Source organism: Mytilus trossulus, chromosome 1 (assembly GCF_036588685.1).
Source record: "Mytilus trossulus isolate FHL-02 chromosome 1, PNRI_Mtr1.1.1.hap1, whole genome shotgun sequence".
Taxonomy (NCBI): Eukaryota; Metazoa; Mollusca; class Bivalvia; order Mytilida; family Mytilidae; genus Mytilus; species Mytilus trossulus.
The window spans coordinates 52397518-52417750 of NC_086373.1; the positions used below are offsets into that span (position 1 = coordinate 52397518).

Here is a 20233-nt window from a genome sequence, read left to right on the forward strand (position 1 = left end):
GTGCTTACCTTAAAGCGCATGATGAAAGAGCAAACTTTATCTTAATTATTGTGAAGGTAAACTAACTTGTATATGATAATTATAATTGCCACTACAATTATGACAACAATTGCTGCCGATATGCCTCCTCCTATTGCTCCACCATTTGCATTATTGTTGTTGGGTTTAAACTCCCCGGGCACTGAAAATATATGCATTGTTATCGTAGATGTTAAAATTACTTTTACTACTTGCACGTACATTTTAGGCATATTGTTAAAATTATTTTGACATTAATAAATCAAGCTGACACATTGAATATACTTGAAATATTCTGTTTTCCAATATGTGCATACTTGTCAGTTTAATCACTAGCATTTCTAGGCAATAAAGTTATATTTTAGAACAAATTATAACATTTTACACTTTAACTTTTATACTTGCATTAATTGTTATAACTTTTCTTTATCGTTACATTTATACTCGCTAAAAGCTTCTATTAAACAAACAAAACCTTCACCTATCAACATGCATCTTTCCATGTATATCTAGTTATGTGTATATTGTATTTAAATAGCGTTTAATATCATCAATAATCATATATGTTTAGATTAATATACCTAACACATCGCATTTGACTCCTTCGTATCGTTCAATGCATCCATATGAACAATTCCCTTCAAATATTTCACATGATGTCTTGTTACATGTTGTACACTTCATATTGCAATTAAAACCATAAAAACCATTGTCACATCCTGAAAGAGATTTTATGATCAATAATATGTCCATACATTCAGCAATGGGCCAAAGTTTCAAATATATGTGTTGCAATACTTTATTGTGTTAATTGAAAGTCTATATAAACGGCAATGACCTTCACCCTTGTATTTGCAATGCTATACGGCGCATTTATTCTTTAGCTTAAAAAAAGGGTTAAGACATCTGTATTAAGGTGTAATACCACCGTTGATGTTCCCCTATTAGTCTAAGTTAAATTTGCACTTTTCAAAAATATGTGCACAATTTATCTTTGTTTCAAATATTTAAACATGGTCTTTACCTTTAAATGAGAGGTTGGCATCATTATTAAAAAAATATATTTCAACCCATTAGTTACAACATAAACATAACTTGATTAGCATATTGAATTTTTTAGACAAATTTGAAAATTCATGTAGTGCTTAGAAAATTATGTTCGATTTTTTATCCAACTTTCCGCAAACTGATTTCCACCCTTTGGTCGTTTACACGGAATTTAGTTACTTTCCGACAGATTTTGATATTCATTATCATATGTGCATATATTGCAAATGAAAGCTCCTTAAAATAGTATGTCTCATTTCGTTTAATATTTAATACGTTTTGATAAATTTTATTTCAAAGTAACGGCCTTTGAAAATTAAAAACAAAAACATTAAAGAAGCATTACATACCACAGGGATCTCAGCTGTAATAATCATTTATGTATCACAATGCACTTCATTATAAAACTATCGGGATTGTGCTTTTTGAATTTAGATGCAAATATATATATATATATATATATAAACACTTCTTAACACTTTTCGGATGCTCTGGAACCTGATAAAACTTATCAATGTATTTTCATAAAATCAATACGACGGTTACGAGATGCAGAGCACATTGACTTAGTTTTGTTTGTTACAGCTAAAAAGACATACATGCAGCAGTAACATAAACTTAACTACATCTAATATATTGGTCTGTCTAACAATTTGACATAAAAATATACATACTGTATTAACAGATACACCTGATAATAAATGAGAAATATCATAATTTAAAAAATGTCGACACACAAGCATGCCTCAACATATGTGTTTAAAGCGTAAAAGTTTCGGTGCATGTCAGTTTTGATTGAAATTTCCTGCAATAATTAAACAATTAACATGATTAATGGATAAGATGTACAAACTAGACTTCAAAGAGCCTGTGTTGCTCACCTTGGTATATGTGAATATTAAACAAAGGAGTCAGATGGATTCATGACAAAATTGTGTTTTGGTGATGGTGGATGTGTTTGTACATCTTGCTTTACTGAATAATCTTGCTGCTTACAATTATCTCTATCTATAATGAACTTGGCCCAGTAGTTTCAGTGGAAAATGTTAGTAAAATATTTACAAATTTTATGAAAATTGTAAAAAAATGACTATAAAGGGACAATAACTCCTTAGGGAGTCAATTGACCATTTTGGTCAAGTTGACTTATTTTAAGGTTTTGCTTTGCTGTACATTATTGCTGTTTACAGTTTATCTCTATTATAATATTCAAAATAATAACAAAAACGGCAAAATTTCCTTAAAATTACCGATTCAGGGGCAGCAACCTAACAACGAGTTGTCCGATCCATCGGAAAATTTCAAGGCAGATAGATCTTGACCTGATAAACAATTTTACGCCTGTATGATTTGCTCTAACTACTTTGTTTTTTGAGTTATAAGCCAAAAACTGCATTTCACCCCTATGTTCTATTGTTAGCTATAGCGGCCATCATGGTTGGTTGGCCGGGTCACGCCACGCAATTTTTAAACTAGATACCCCAAAGATAATTGTGGCCAAGGGTATCACCAGCCCAGTAGTCAGCACTTCGGTGTTGACATGAATATCAATTATATGGTCATTTTTATAAATTTTCTGTTTACAAAACTTTGCATTTTTCGAAAAACTAAGGATTTTCTTACCCCAAGAGTAGATTACCTTAGCCATATTTGGCACAACTTTTTGGAATTTTGGATCCTCAATGCTCTTCAACTTTGTATTTATTTGGCTTTTTAATTATTTCGATCTGAGCGTCACTGATGAGTCTTATGTAGACGAAACGCGCGTCTGGCGTATAAAATTATAATCCTGGTACTTTTGATAACTATTGGATTGATTTGGCCGGGTAGTTTCAGAGAAGAAGATTTTTGTAAAAGATAACCAAGATTTACAGAAAATGGTGAAAAAAATTACTATAAAGGGCAATAACTCCTAAAGGAGTCAACTGACCATTTTGGTCAAGTTGACTTATTTGTAAATCTTATTTTGCTGAACATTATTGCTGTGTGCAGTTTATCTCTATCTATAATAATATTCAAGATAATAACCAAAAACAGCACAATTTCCTTAAAATTACCAATTCAGGGGCAGCAACCCAACAAAGGGTTGTCCGATTCATCTGAAAAATTCAGGGGCATATAGATCTTGACCTGTTAAACAATTTTACGCCTGTCAGATTTGTTCTTAATGCTTTGTTTTTTTTAGTTATAAGCGAAAAACTGCATCTTGCCCCTATGTTCTATTTTTAGCTGTAGCGGCCATCTTGATTGGTTTGCCGGATGACGCCACACATTTGTAAAACTAGATACCCTAAAGATGATTGTGGCCAAGTTTTGATTAATTTCGCCAAGTTGTTTCAGAGGAGAAGATTTTTGTTAAAGATAACCAAGATTTACGGAAAATGGTTAAACATTTACTATAAAGGGCAATAACTCCTAAAAGGGTCAACTGATCATTTCGATCGTGTGACTTATTTGTAAATCTTACTTTGCTGAACATTATTGCTGTGTACAGTTTATATCTATCTATAATAATATTCAAGATAATAACCAAAAACAGCAAAAATTCCTTAAAATTACCAATTCAGGGGCAGCAACTCAAAAACATGTTGTCTGATTCATCTGAAAATTTCAGGGCAGACAGATCTTGACCTGATAAACAATTTTACCACATGTCAGATTGCTCTAAATGCTTTGTTTTTTTAGTTATAAGCGAAAAACTGCATTTTACCCCAATGTTTTTTTTTAGCCGTTACGGCCACCTTGGTTGGATGGCCGGGTCACGCACATTTTTTAAACTAGAAACCCTAAAGATGATTGTGGCCAAGTTTGATTAAATTTGGCCCAGTAGTTTCAGAGGAGAAAATTTATTGTAAAAGCTAACGACGGACGACGACGACCAGGTGAGATAAAAAGGAACTACATCTTACCATTATCACATGATTCACCCTGCCATCCTCTTGCACATGCTCCATTAGAACAAATACCATTGAACTTGTTGCAAGGTTTTGTACGACAGTAACATGTCTTTGCACAGTTTATGCCAAATTTCCCATCCTCGCATTCTACAGAAATATCAGAAGTACATGTTATACGGACAGATAAAATATAATGTGTTGGCCCAAAATTAGTTTTTCCTTTCATAAACCCCCTTCTTGTACATACACCCTTCCCCCTTATAAATATATCCCTTCCCCCAAAACAGCACAAAAAACATACAGTAATACAATATGTACTTATAACCAATGATTTTTGAATATCATGCTTGGACTTATCCATTTAATGATCAGAGATTTCATTTGAGTATGTTTCATTATATTGGTTTGTGTTATTCACTATCTTTTTTTGAATTGCGTGTAACAATTTGTATTTGATTAAAGCTTAATCGTGGTGTTGTCTTTTTGTAGTTGAATTGCATTTTGTGGTATGCCATCGGTTTTTTTAGGATATTTCGTCGTAATTATATAACTTACTGACGGATTCAATTTCAGAGTCAACCAGATCCTGGGTAAAAATCTTTAATCAAATTTTAGAATAGGACAAAGTCATTTGCCTCTATTCATAACATAAGAATGGACTTTTTTTTTAAATTGGTGATAACTGTATGTAGTCTCAAACATTCAACATTGCCTATTAAATGAATTGTCTTAAGCTTAACAATATTTTTTTCTCTATCAAATGTGATATAAAGTAATTTATCTATACAGTAAGTGCATACCTTCATTGCAATATTGTCCTTTTACATATCCAGGTTTACATCCACTCGAATTATTGCACATTCCGTCACTTTTATCACATTTGTTTGATATGCATCCGAGACAAGTTTGCGAACAGTTCGTACCAAAATATCCATCGTCACATTCTACATTTTAAAACATAAGAAATCTACAAGTTCAAATATAATGACTTTCTCCACTCAGAATAAATCAGATATAAAAATGTTGCCTGTGTAACACATGTACTAACATTTATAAAGGTATTACTGATAATATAGATGTAACACTTAGAAATGTGTATTTCCCCCCCCCCCCCAAACGTGTCCACATTGATGTCGCTGAACTGCAAAACATGTCTACTTAAAACATCGCAAAAGCGTGTGATTGTCTACAAAACCAAATCTGTCCCTTTCTCAACTAACCCCCAAACGTGTCCGATCCCAAAAATGTGTCCATATCAAGCATTATTTGGTTATTGCTATTCTATTAACGTATACTAATTTTACCATTTCATTAAAATTACGGATAAGGTACGTAAGTTCTTTTTAAAACCGGCCGACAAAACTGGTTAAAAGTGGGGGCGTCATTTCGGCTATGACGTATGTAAATTGTAAGCAAAAATATTTAGTTGAACTGTACAGTTAACTGGTCAACGTGTCCTTTTGTCTGCACATTAAAATCTGTATGTTCTTCCTAAATATCGTGAAACACCGGCAACTGGACAATCAATAGTCTAAAGTAAATTCATACAGTACAAATGTAAATAATTAAAAACTTGTAACCTATGTTCTCTCTAAATATGCATGACATACTGGCAACTGGACAATACGCAATCAACAGTCTAAAGTTAACTTAAACAGAAGAGAGCAGTAAAATCATCAAAACATGTATGTTCTCTCTAAATATGCATGAAATATTTGCAACTGGAAATATGCCATCAACAGTCTAAAGTAAATTTATACAGCAAATGTAAAACCATTTCGCTCTAAATATGCATAGAGTACTTGCAACTGGACAATACGCTATCAACAGTCTAGAAAACGAATGTATACAGTTCAAATTAAATTTGCAATAACGGTAATCACTAATAACCGGCGTTGATCACATAACATTCATATTAATAAAAAGAATCTATAAAACCAATGCATGAACTATTTGGCACTGGACGTTATGTCTTTTGATCGTGTGTCTTAAGTGATGCTGGAAACCTATAAATTATGAAAAAAACCTGGATAACCATTTTATGATTTGATGAGTTTTTGAAATACACAATGTGACTGATTACTTCAACTGTATAATTATTTGTAGGTTCGCTTTAAATGAGGATGAAATACTTGCAACTGAACAATCCTGTCTAAGTCAAAAATTATTAACAATTACAGATTGAACATGGAATTATGATATTCATTAAAAACCTACATTTAATTAACTAAAAAAAGCTAATAAATGAAAACTTTGTCACCTGTATTCCCATCATAGAATAGCTGTCAACGATATAATCAGCGATTTTATTTAGGGGATTCATGTATTAATGCTAAAAGACGTGAGACGTTCTAGCGTTAAATATTGGACACGTTTTGGCGAATAACAATTATCGGACACGTTTGGGGGTATTGAAATCAGACACGTTTGGGGAATATTGTACATTTCGGACATGTTTAGGAATCGGACACGTTTGGGGGGAAGGACACGTTTGGGAGTGTTACATAGATACTGCTACAAACATTTACTACTATTATCTGTATTTGTTGAAAAATATACACAAAGGTCAAAAACAAATTTAAGTATTAAACTTTGAGGTTTGTATTAAAAAAAAATCAGAAAAATCCTTCAATCTAACACATTCAGCATAACAACACAGTTAAATTCACATGTTTTAGTGTTTTTAAGATGTTAGTTTTTACTTAAAAAAAGCGCAAGTGTTATAAATAACAATATATAAGAAGATGTAGTATGAGTGTCAATCAGACAACATTCTCTAAAAATTTATATGTTTAAAACGTTAACCATTATAAGGTCAAAGTACCGTTGTTAACACGGAACCCGCACTCTCACCGAACAACAAGCTTTAAAGGGTCACACAATGAGAAGTGTAAAACAATATTCAAACAAAAACCTAACGGTCTTATCTATATAAATAAAAGGGAAACGAAAATCACTTATGAACCACATCAACAAACGACAGCCACTGCAAATCAGAAGCTTTAAACACAAACTTTTTGTACAGTTGTATCCTTTCCATCCTTTATTACAACCTCCAGGACATTCACCAGATACATGATTACACGGTGGATTTAAGCAGTTTGCAGAACAAGGTCTACTACATTCACTTCCGAAGTTTCCATCAGTACAAGCTGTAGAAAAAAACAATTGATTCAGACATGTTTCAGAGTAAAGAAATACAAAAATTATGTTATATCATTTTTAACGAACACTTTGAATTTCGTGTTCTGAGCAGTACAATGAAGGACTTACACGACATTTTTATTAATTGATACGAAATATTTTGGTATTCTAGAAATTCATAAATGTAGCATCTTCTTCTTATTGATTTTATTACGATTACGTTTCTGACAAAAATATAGGTTAAAGTTCATCTTTTCTTTTATACTATATCTTACTAAAATATAATCCATACAAAATCCATACAAACGAGTAGAAAAGAAACATGATGTTGTAAAACGCGAAATATTTATTACAAAATTACAACACATGAATTTACCATGATGAGTAAATATTTACCAATGTCACAGCTATACCCAACCCATCCATCCAAACAACCAGATGTGCAATTGCCTGTAACTAAGTCATATGCTCCTTTGCAGTGGCCAGAATTTTCACAGTTGACTCCATATTTTCCAAGAGGACACCCTGTAGACCACACGAAGAATTAAAAATATGTTTTCAATATTACATTTTACAGATCATATAGGTATTTTTCTATATTAACTTTTATCTGGTGAGACATTATGAAGGATTTAGAGATATATGTTCGCCTTTTTAAGCGTGATCTGCGTTTGTTCATATTTTAGTGTTGTGTGATTGTACTCAGGTCTTAGCTGTTCTTGTGTGTTATATGTTATAAGGTGGTGAGTGCCATTTTAAAATCAACGTTTTCTAGAATATCGAAATAGAAGTCTGCATTATCACCAAGTCTCAAATGACAAAATTTTGTTTGTGTACAATCTAAATTACTGAGCTATGCATTACCATATTGATTAAAAAATAAAACAAACTGTACATTTACCGCCAATTTCAATTTCACACACATCAACTCCACTTGTTGCAGGTGGTGCATAAGTAATATATCTACAAACGGTGTAGAGTTCAATATTTGTAGTCGGACGTTCACCCTGATATAACACACTACCATCAACCAAATAATTACTTGTATTGGAACAATACACCACGTTGGCACCTGGTGTTACTGGTAGTGTATCTGTAAGTGAAAAAACATTTACTAGATATTAGTAGATATAGGAAGATGTGGTGTGAGTGCCAATGAGACAACTCTCATGTCTTCTTAACATATATCTTAATGTCGTTCTAAATTGTTGTCATTATGTTCACTTCTAACATAAAAACGTTCGTGCGCAATACAAGTGAGATTTGAGTTAATATGAGCAATTGTGAGAACCAAACAATTTCACGTAGAGATACCGCAATATGTACTCTACAATGTAAATATACAGAAATGCTTTTGATTCAAATTGTTTATTCACCTACCATGTACGTCGTACATATATATAACACAAGTGGTGTTTTGAAACTCCTATCTTTATCACAACAAGTGCAATGTCGATAATGTTTAGAACGTCATTTAATGGAGTAAAACGGAGGTTGTCACATAAGGAGTAGGCTCATTGAACCTTTTTGGATCACCTTGGATCATCCCCAGTTTGTGTTGGGTTTCGGATTTGCCAAATCTTTAATTTACTATATTGTGTTTTAAATAGATATAGGAAGATAAAGACTGTTTTTCGTTTTGTCGAGTTTCGTGTTTTGTCACAGTGGTGTCAGTTCTGATCTTTTTATGTGTCACATGAAGTAAATGCTTTGTCCTATGCCTTAAAAAGTGAAATCATTTCATCATTTACATCAATAAGTTGCACTTCATTATGCATAACACAATCCAACAATCGTGAATTTAATATAAATCTGAAACTCGAGCAGGAACACAAAGGACCATCACCGGTCAACAATAAACAAAGAGGACTGCAAACGTGTCAATTTATTCTGACCGATATTTCAATAGTTTTCCTTGTGAAAGAGAAATTTCAGACTTTATAGATTTTGATAAATGATGTAAAGGTGAAAATTTACATTTTAAAATATATTGCATATTATCTTCTTGATAACCGAGGAAGATTGTATATGGGTTGCGGCAAATGTATTTGTAATTGCATGTTCGGAAAGACCATTTAAATAAATTAAGATTACATTACGCGCATTTTTAATGTTTTTCAGCGGTTCAATTATAAAGTGAAATATTCCTTTAATCTTGATATAAAAGTTTGTAATCACTGTTCGGTTGCATTGATAAACAGATTCATTGTTAACAATGTTATAAAAATAATTAAGAATAATCGTTTTCTCCCCTTGGTCTGCCAAACATTCAGGTCCAAAAATATGGTATGTCACCCTCGAAATTAAATGACGTGACTTTTGTCATTTACAAAATGAGAATATCTAGATCTGGTAATCTGATAGTGTAAAATAAATGAAATTTTTTAACAATCTGTAGTTTGCATTTTAAACTTTAGTAAATAAAGGCAACAGTAGTATACTGCTGTTCAAAACAATGTCTATACATAGGTCAATATATTATGCCTTGAAGCATAATTCATAGGAATTGAGTAGTATCTGTGTTTATTCTTCAAAATAATGGCATAGAGCCCCGAATAGGTGTATATATTTTTTATTTAAAAAATAGAAATGTAATCAAGAGACATCAAAATTAGATTAGATAAAACAAGAGAGAAATAAAGACTACATTATTTTTTGATGTATCGGTTTTCCCTGCAATTATGTCAAATTTACATACTTGACTAAGCGTTGTTCTGTTTGAAATGATCATTCATATTGTATATATACACAAACCTAATATTTTCGTAACATTTCACAATGAACCATTTCCGATTCACACTTGCCAAAATGTACATGAATCATTTGGATGCTTTAAAACCAAAACAACAGTTGTATACAGTTGTTCAATAGTCAAAAATCGTTTAAGGGAACTAATACAGAATATAAGTAATTAAGTGTAAGCCTTAAAGCTGAAAATAAATATATCAAAGGAATTGTATGAACTCCGAACAAGTTACGTCATGTGCGTCAACAGCATAAACATGTTAAATTGGACCAAGATTTAGAAAAAAATCGAAATAAGGAACAGATAAACTGATGCACGAAAGTATTTCCTAAGATTATACCTATTTTAGTCAATCGAATAATTTAGAAAAGCAACTTTACAATACAAATAACAATGTTGTAGTCCGATTAATAATAGCCTGTTTAGTGTTTTTTTATGGATATTCAACTAATTCTAAAATAAGTTCTTACCACCAAAGGTTATATATATTGTAGTTAAAACACTCATTGATCCAGTGTCAACTTGAAGGTACGAACTTTGTCCAGTTGTTCTGGAACAGATACCATTTGTCCGGTTTCCATCAATAGACAAACTTGCCGGGTTATTAGAATTAAGAGGATTTTGTATAGCTGTCCCACCAGAAGCTAGATTATCTGTGATATAAACAGTTTGTTGTATTTTAGGTTACGTTAATCAAAAGTGTTTGCTTCATTTAAGCGAAACCACCAACTAACAAATGTTTTCATAAAAGAGTCAAATCAAAAAGGAAAACAAAAACAAAATATAGAGTACACAAACAAAACAAAAACAATAGCATAGCAATAATTAGGTGAATTTAACGTTCTAGTTTTTAAGATTAGAATGAGTTAAATTAAAATCTCGTATAAGTTTGATAAGTTATATATATAAAAAATACAAATCAGAGCTCACTATTTAGTTACATAACTGTTCGGTGTGAGTCAATGCTTCGTGTTAAAGTTGTGTTTTTGATTGTGTCGTAGTTCTCCTCTTATATTTGATGTATTTCCCTCAGTTTTAGTTGGTAACCCGGATTTCTTTTTTTCTCAATCGATTTATGAATTTCGAACAGCGGTATACTACTGTTGCCTTTATTCAAAGGCCGTACTTTGACCTGTCACGGTAAATTTTTTTACATATTGTGACTTGAATTGACATTGTTCTATTGGCATTCGTACCACATCTTCTTATATTTAGTAATATTTGTTTGAATGAACCATTAAATGGTACCTTAATCGGATATAGAAAGAAAACAACAACATACATTTGCTACAGTACTGTCCGCCTCGTCTAGCTACGCATCCATTCATGCAAACACCGGTTTGAAAATCACATTTGTTATCTAAACAATTATTTGAGTCACATCCCCAGACACAGTAACCGTTTCCAATATCACATTGGTTGTGTATACAATTTGGTGGACATTGTTCTGTACAGTTTGGTCCCCATGTACCCATGAAGCATCCTACAATGTAATTTACTATTAACAGACGATACTAATATATGACTTTTGAACACAATGTCGTTATCAAATTGTTACTTACCACACAAGTAAATATAAAAGTAGATGATAACGAATCAATTATACTTATAAGCTGAAAAATGTATATCCAAATGACAATATTCGAGACACATGAATAAAAAATAGCGAGACTTATATGATTGGACCTATATAAACTAAGTTGATAATTATGAGTAAAACTACGAACAGTTATCACACATGGTAGTCTTGTCTATAAACTAAAAGAAAGTTTATAATTTGTGTAGTGGCATTGCTTTCTGATGTGCAGGAGACGTTAATGCGGAAGTAATTAAATTTTTTCCCAAATACAACAAACTAACATATTTTTGTTCAGATCAGCACATTAGACGACACCTACTACTGGTAACTAAACAAGTGAGTAGAGTTTATAAACACATGTTTACTTTGGTTTCATTGGTTGTTATTTTAAAAGTGAAATAACAAAAATACCGAACTTCGAGTGAAATTCAAAAACGGAAAGTCATTAAGTAAACGACAAAATTAAAAGCTCAAACACATAATCTCCCAATTGATACGATATTCCCGTGTTTGCATCTCCTATCATGATTTTCTTGATAAAGGGTTACTGCTCACAAGGAAGCTATTAAACCAAGAGTTCCAAATGGTGAAGTTGAAATCATCCCTTCGTAAATTTTACGGACGTCATCACGAGTTGGTTCACGACCGTTATGGAATAACCGTTTCACAAATGATATCGGATATGTTCCTTACGTCGTAACTACAATCCCCCTCCCTTTCATGAATTTCACCCACCGAATTAGACTATTTACCGGATTTTTAATCACATAAGGAACACGACGGGTGCCGCATGTGGAGCAGGATCTGCTTACCCTTCCGGATCACCTGCGATCACCCCTAGTTTTTGAGGGGTTCGTGTTGTTAATTCTTTAGTTTTCTATGTTGTGTCATGTGTACTATTGTTTTTCTGTTTGTCTTTTTAATTTTTAGCCATGGCGTTGTCAGTTTGTTTTAGATTTATGAGTTTGATCGTCCCTTTGGTATCTTTCGTCCCTCTTTTAAACAAATAATAATAACTGTCATATTCCTGACTCGGTTCATGCATTTTCTTATGCAGAAAATGTTTAAATAAACTTGGTGTTACATGTATAGTTAGCTTAACCTCTTAGTTGTGTGTTTCACAATTGTGCTGAAAAACCCCATTTATAATTACAAAACAAACCAGAACTACCTATGTCGTAGACGTAACGTGTCACTGTTGGTCGATTTAACCTTAAAAAAGTCTTAATTAAATTATCTTTTTATTATTATTTTTGAACTTTGTGTTATCACTTTAGTTACATCTTTGTGGGTAACAAAAAGGAGAATGTTTGGGAAAATGGAGAAACTCGTTAAACGATATAAATTTATGGTTTTGAAGCCATCTCTCTGAGTTTCTTACTCCTTAAAAATATATTAAATTGGAAAGTTACTTATAACACAGAATGAGGGTTTTTGATTTGAAAAGATCCGTCCTTGGTGCTTTATTTAATGTCAAAAACAAATATCTCGCTTAACTTCCTAAATTTCAATTGGATTCATTGGTGTTATTAAAAAATCAGTTTTAATCAATACACTCTTGTCTTATTCGAAAGCTTTACAATGTAGACGTGAATATACAGCAATGCATCCTTTTTAAAACTAGTTTTTCTTACCGTGTATTTCTACATAACATAATTCAACAACCTTGTTTCTGTTGAAAAAATAAAGCTTTCTCGCAAGTAGATTACAGCTAATATCCTGTGTTGTTACCGGATTGCTTCCTTGTCCTAAATTTGTGTAGCATAGAGTTTCATCTGGACCATGTATGGTGGTATTCGAAACGTATAGACGAAAATCTTTCATTGTGCCAGTTTCTGAAAAAGATAATGTAATTATATAAAAACCATAACATGAAATAAAGTTGACTTCAATCGGTAAATGCTATCAGTTATGAATAAAATAATCAACTGACTCAAATGTTTTGATTGATGATAAAGATCTAAGTACCAACTCAGTCTTACCATATTGAAAATCATTTAAGAGAGTTCATCTGCATCATGCTAAAAATTTAAAAATCTGATTTTGCAATTTGCAATATGAGAGGCAGTTTAGATTGACCTCGTATGACGTTCAGTTAAAAATATATAGTTCATTTGCATCCAAAATTTAACATAATTATATGTCATCTAATTCGAAAAGATATCTGTTTACTAAGGTTTACCTAATGGTCGTGGTAACTACTTTTTTCAACTTTGTTATATAGTATCCTCGATCGGTTAGCTTAATGTATGCTTATGGTAAACAAGTATGATATTATGAATATAATAAGTACATAATAAAAACCACGTTAAAACAGTGTGCATACATTTTGCATGCATAATTGTGATACTGGTCTGCTTCCAGTTAAATATTAATTACTATCATTTTTTCATGGTTATATCCAATTTTCCTTTAAAATAAGGGAGTCAATTTGCTTAAGACTTGAAACAATGCAATGTCGTTACTAAACAATAGAAAGATTATTAAATTCTAATTCCTAAGATATAATTGGTTAACTGTTACTTTCCCATGGAATAGGTGTGCAAAATGGTTACTGTTGGTTTACTGACGACTAAACTGAGTAATTTGAATACTTTTAATGAATAAATTGAATGCATTGAATACTTTCAATCAATGAATTGACTAAATTGAATATATGAATTTAAGATGAACAACAGTAAAAAACAGTTTTCAATAAACCAATCATTAAGCAATATGAACCCAACCTCAACCAGATGTTAACTCACGTCTTGTGGGGAAATGAGCAGTAACTGTTTTATAAGTGGCAACGTATGCTCAATAGATATGGAAATGTCTCAACTGGATATTTGAAGTAATCTTGTTTGCTTGTTTAGTCATCATTCATAATTGTAAGTAAAAGAAACCATAAGCCCGGAGGGCAAATGGTTTGCTTTTCATGCATCAACGCTTATCCATTATATCCATAACTAAAACTCTTGACACAATGTGTTCATGTCTTTTCAATATTTGTCTTAGTTAGAAGGTATCGTAAAGAAGTTTAAATAACCATGTTATCTTGTACAACGATTCATTAATAAATCGAAGATCACAATAAGTTGGTTAAAAATACAAATGTAACACAACACTTCTGTCTTTAAAGATCTTTATATTATCAGGCTTATGAATATTATCTGATTTTACAAAAGAAGACATAATCGAACTTATTTCTAATTAAATTGAGAATACAAATTGGGAATGTGTCAAAGAGGCAACAACCCGATCAAAGAGCTTATATAATGTATATATAATAAGTATTTTTCCTGAAATTTCTAGCACGAAATCTAGTTCTAGGCATACCTCGATAGGAAATTATGCTATGTTTATTAAACAAAAATGGACAAGTTTAATGTAATCATTTTCGTTGCAAATATGTAAAATAGCCAATAATAATTCAAAAATAAACAGTAAAACTAACTCTTGTTACAAAAATATCCACAATAATGTAATGTAACATACAAAACAACAAACAAATCCCTGAAAAACTAAAGAATAGGGACAACAAAGAGAATACGGGGATTCAAACCTTAACTGACAAGTCCCTACGGTACCTTTAACTAATTGAAATTAACTATGTTAACTTCGCAACTATCAACTAATATTATACGATTGCCTATTATGTATTGTAGAAATGATTGATTAATCAGATCTGCTATTATCAGAAACAACAGTGGCCGTACGACTCGCCCGATCGTCAAACTTTATCCGCTAGAGACCAAGGAAGAGGAAGAGGAGCTACTAAAAATGCAGATAAGATGAATAAATTTGAAACCCGAAGGACAGTGTCTATGCGAAAGGCAGTTATGCGTAAAAGGGAGTACATTAAAACTTGGACTAGTTACTAGTATGTTGAGAAAATAGTGCAAATATTCAAAGTTATGTTAACCGTATTTACGCCTTATGTTAATGACGTTACTGTGTATGTGTGTATGGGCACCTTAGGTATAGATTTTGATCATAAAAGTAACACAACGCATAGAAGATAGAATTATTCGTCTTTTCAACACATGTACATGTACATATGCACAGTATATATTACCAAGTTGAACTAATCCAGGAATACAATAGTTGTTTTAACTCGTTCTGTTGACTGACAACGTTTAAATTTGTCAGATTTTATGGAGTTTCCTTACTGAATGTTTCCTGTTAGGTATTTTCGTGATACTTTTTATACGATCTTATAGACCCTCTTTTTCCAAATTGATTTACGTGGTATAAGTTGCTGCTTACAAGGAAGATATTACATCTAGAGTTTTTATTGGTAAAGTTGAAGTTACATTGAATCATTTCTACACTCAAATAATCAATGTATTATATAGTTTATAGTATATAAAGATAGTAGATGTTTTTGTGTTCTGTTAAATTGTTCCTTTTAAGATTGTTATACGATGATGACTGATGTACCTATATTTTGACTATTTTATTAATTGTGACTGTTTATTTAACGCATCATGTAAATATAACAGAATTTGATGAGACTGTTATCAAAGTGAGAGGGTTAGCGCTATAAAACCAGGTTTAATCCACCAATTTCTACATTTGAAAAAGCCTGTACAAAGTCAGGAATTTATCAGTTCTTGTCTATTCGTTTTTGATGCGTTTTGTTCTTTGATTTTGCCATGTGATTATGGACTTTCCGAATTGATTTTCCTCTGAGATCAGTATTTTTATGATTTTACTTTTTTCAAGTATTTAACATTTATAGAATATTTTTGTCACAGGTGACAATGAATGTGTTCAAATATTTGTAGCCATTATCCTTTCAACATATCTCCAATTATGAAATCAAAGAATACTTCATAACATCTACTTTTGACGTCCAATGAGAAACACGACGGATGCTACTGTGGAGCAGGATGAACTTTTCGTTTGTGATCGAGTGTGCTACTCGTTATCCTTCAAGATGTTTGCAATATCGGGTATCATTTACACTGCATGTTGTGATCGGACTTGCTGTAGCTGGAACTTCTAAAAGTTCAAATGGTATTTTTAATCTTTGTATTATATAAACGTATACGAATACTTTCGGTAAGTGTAGAACTTTAGTATTAGTATTACCAAACGCAGAAAGATACATCACTACTGTACCTACAAATGTACTGCCTTCATGTCTAGTTTGAAGGCGTATTCCTCGGTCATGAAATAACGCTGTGCTCCCTCGTTTAATAATGTATTAGTATTCATTCCTTAATGTTTACTCCAAACGGGTACTACGGCTGTTTACAGTAATACACTAGAACGGGATTGTACTGTGGATAAATAAAAACTTGTGGCGGTGGCAATTCTTTCATAGTTATCTTCGGCATTTTCTGACAATTCAATTTTAACTTACATTTACAGTTTTATAAAAGTACGATATGTCGGTATTTTGGGTACAAAAAGTAGTATGGTGCGTCTTGTTACAAAGTCGGCAATAAGATTGAGATCTACAGTCACTTGCGTGGTGCGTTCCCAAGCAAATGAAACATAATTGCTTGTGCTTAATAGTTGTTAACTATGTTCATAATTTTGAACTTTTAAGCATTTTTCAGTGTCGTGCATATCGTAGCATTAAATGCAAGATGTCTGACGAATATTGATACTTGATTAAATGCATTTATGTAACGTGCCGAGGTTAAAAGTAAAATCACAATAATACTGAACTTAGAGGGAAATCAATTCGGAAAGTCCATAATCACATGGCAAAATCATATAACAAAACGTATCAAAAACGAAAGGACAAGAACTGACTTCAAATGTAGAAAATGGTGGATTAAACCTGGATATACTATGTTTTAACGATCATCAATCATTAAAAAAAGGAATTAAGAGACAACAAGAAATACGAAACCTTAAATAAAAGATACAATAATTATTTTTATTTTTACCTTCTCCTATTTACCAAGTCGGTCAGATCAACAAATGTATAATACATCCTTTTTTATTCATATAATTTAAATATATTACTGCAACAAACATTAAAATACATATCAATCTGTAGTAAATTCTAATTTTAATAAGGTCAGTCTATGTTACTGATCACTAGTTATCAAAGTACCATTATTATAATTAAGTATGCTAGACGCGCGTTTAGTTTACATAATACTCATCAGTGACGCTCGAATAAAAGTATTTATAAAGCCAAAGAAGTCAAAAGTTGAAGAACATTGAGGATCAACAATTCTCAAAAGTTGTGTCAACTACGGCTTAGGTAATTTATGCCTGGGATAAGAAAATCCTTAGTTTTTCGAAAATTTAAAGTGTTGTAAACAGAAAATTTATAAATATGACCACCTTATTGATATTCATGTCAACACAGAAATGTTGACTAATGGACTGGTGATACCCTCGGGGACTTCGTTTCTGGCGGTTTTCAAATCTATATTGTATTCGCGGGTAATTCCTTTTATTGGCGCTTGTCAAAAATGACGCTGTACACGGTGAATTTTCAATAACTACATCGATGAGTTTTTTCTGCTTCTAAAATTGTGATTCCTTTCAATATCTCATGTCTCAATTCTTTTATTTTCCAGTTATCGGATCCGTTCCCCCTTGCTTTATTTTGTCTAACAGCTGACGGAAGCTTATTTAAGATTATTGGTATGGGCAGTGCTCCATAAGAATCTCCCAATCAACCTAAATATTATAGACCTCTTGTATATGCTTCTTGTTTATCGTAAAATTTTTAGAGGCGAATAAGGTATATTGCGTTGCGGGAAGTTATAATAGGGCTTGCATGTAGGCATTTGTGATTTTGTGTCGCTGACCATAGCGTTCTTTTAACAATTTTATAGCTTTTAAATAGTTATTGTTTGTGAGCGGTATTCCATCAACACACAATAAATGTAGGTAAGCTGAGTTTCGGAAATTGACGAATTTGCGTAACGTTTGGTGGAACATGGTTTTTGTGATGAGCTATATGGTGTTTTCACTGAACTTTACTGGTTCTTATTTCTGTTGACTGATTAGGCAAGTTGGTAATATTTGAACTTGGTGTATTAGAGTATTTTGTACGTCTGTGTCTAATTTTCGTATTCAGAAAGAATTTATAATCAACTGTTTGTAGAATTTTATCCTCAACGTCCTCGTCCTTTGTTAAACGTATCATTTCTTCATCCCAGGCGCTAACAATCTTCTGCTTTTGAAAAAGTGTTTTTAACAGTTCCGTACATTCTTAAATCTCCAAATCCTGCACTTCGTCAAATTTTCTTAAAAGACTTGTTACAGCACTTTTGAATCCTGCTTTAACCGCTTTCAATTTACTTACAATCCTGGTCACGGCACCAAAACGTAATGTAACAAACGAATAAGTTTCTATATTTTGCGTTGTGTTACTTTTATGATCAAATTTATATCTAAGGTGTCATTACAAACGTACAAAGTGTCGTCATAAACATAACACGTAAATACAGGGGATATAAGGTCAAATTTGGATTATATTCTCAACATAATATACTCCATATGCAGTCGTTGCTTGAATTATACTCAAAAGAAAGTAACTATTCTCAGTGTGAAAGCAGCTAAATTCCTTTTGTATAATTTGAGGTAAAGCATTTTGCTATCTCAATTACCATCGTTGTCAATTTTAAGACGCTTTTCAAGATATGTGGCAAATTCAATTGTATTGGTGGTATTCGTCCTGTTAAGTTCTAAGATTAAGCTTTTAAACCAAATATTGAATTATTTAGTAAAAGGACATCATATATATAGTAAACAAATATTGAATTATTCAGTAAAAGGACATCATCTATATAGCAGTACGTGAATTGAGAGAATGACAATAGCTTCATTATTTTTTTCTTGAAAGTTGCTGTATTGTGCCTACCAAGGATGATCATGAATAACAGAACAAGTCGACAAGAAGGAGAACAATTAGTTTCGAAATTAATTGTAAACTGTTATAGCGGTATTTAATTCCTTCATCAAACAATATATATGAATTTGAACACTGTGACAATGGAGTTATAAGTTAAAGGTAAACAAAATGTTGGTGAGCCTTAAGGGTGAAAACTTAAAGTGAATTAAATGGAAGAAAAGTATCACTCAGTCTAGTTCTACCTAATTAAAGATACATATCTATGATGTAAGTATGCGTGTGAAGCACACCAACATGATCTTTTAATACCTTAATCCAATTAAATTTTAAAAAAAATGATTGTTTGATGATTAAGGAGGGGATAGTTACCACATCATTTTTCTTGTATAAAAACCAAGGAAAAGCCTTGTGTCGCCTTTTCAAGAATGTATTTGGATAATTACCTGAATCTAAGAATACATAGCGAAAAATTTGTTTAAATTAGAGAACTTGTTGTTAGTCATATTTTCCTTGAAATTGACACTAACCGTCACTACGAAGGTACATCCTCACAATAGTAATAAATGCTACTTCTGGTAGAGTCAGAGTCCAAGATGCTGTTGCTTGTCCGTCCTCTGTAGATGAGCACCCATCTTTCCAGTTATTATTTGCAGGTCCCTCTATTGCTAAGTTTGCATGGTGTGTACCATCTTCGTCTGTAAGCGTTGTTTGTTGTTTCACCATTCCCTTTAAAGCAAGATTTGCTGAAAACAATGAAGATCCATTACATTGTCAGTTGTCGTCTTATAACAATGGTGGCAATAAAAAAGTTCAGTAATGATGTAAGACAGAGAAAATAATTATTCTACATACATGTAAAAGTCTAAGATTCATAAAATGCAACAAAACTCAGGCAGTACAATAATATACTAGTAACCATGAGCTTTATGAAAGCTTTATATCTACATCTTTTACTCTAAATAAAACCTTGCAGACAACTGGAATTTTAT

General features: G+C 32.0%; 1 protein-coding gene across 1 annotated transcript in view; it reads right to left on the bottom strand.

Moving 5' to 3' along the window:
* The window catches only part of LOC134725939 (uncharacterized), a 40664-nt gene that overhangs the window by 11451 nt on the left and 8980 nt on the right, over positions 1–20233 (bottom strand). Inside the window, exons 3-13 of the mRNA XM_063590282.1 lie at positions 19772–19987; positions 13066–13266; positions 11135–11335; positions 10323–10505; positions 8008–8199; positions 7503–7631; positions 6977–7114; positions 4763–4906; positions 3975–4109; positions 600–737; positions 67–181 (exon numbers count right to left, since the gene is read on the bottom strand). Of these exons, the coding sequence (XP_063446352.1) occupies positions 67–181; positions 600–737; positions 3975–4109; positions 4763–4906; positions 6977–7114; positions 7503–7631; positions 8008–8199; positions 10323–10505; positions 11135–11335; positions 13066–13266; positions 19772–19987 (1792 nt within the window). The remainder of the gene's footprint in view (positions 1–66; positions 182–599; positions 738–3974; positions 4110–4762; positions 4907–6976; positions 7115–7502; positions 7632–8007; positions 8200–10322; positions 10506–11134; positions 11336–13065; positions 13267–19771; positions 19988–20233) is intronic.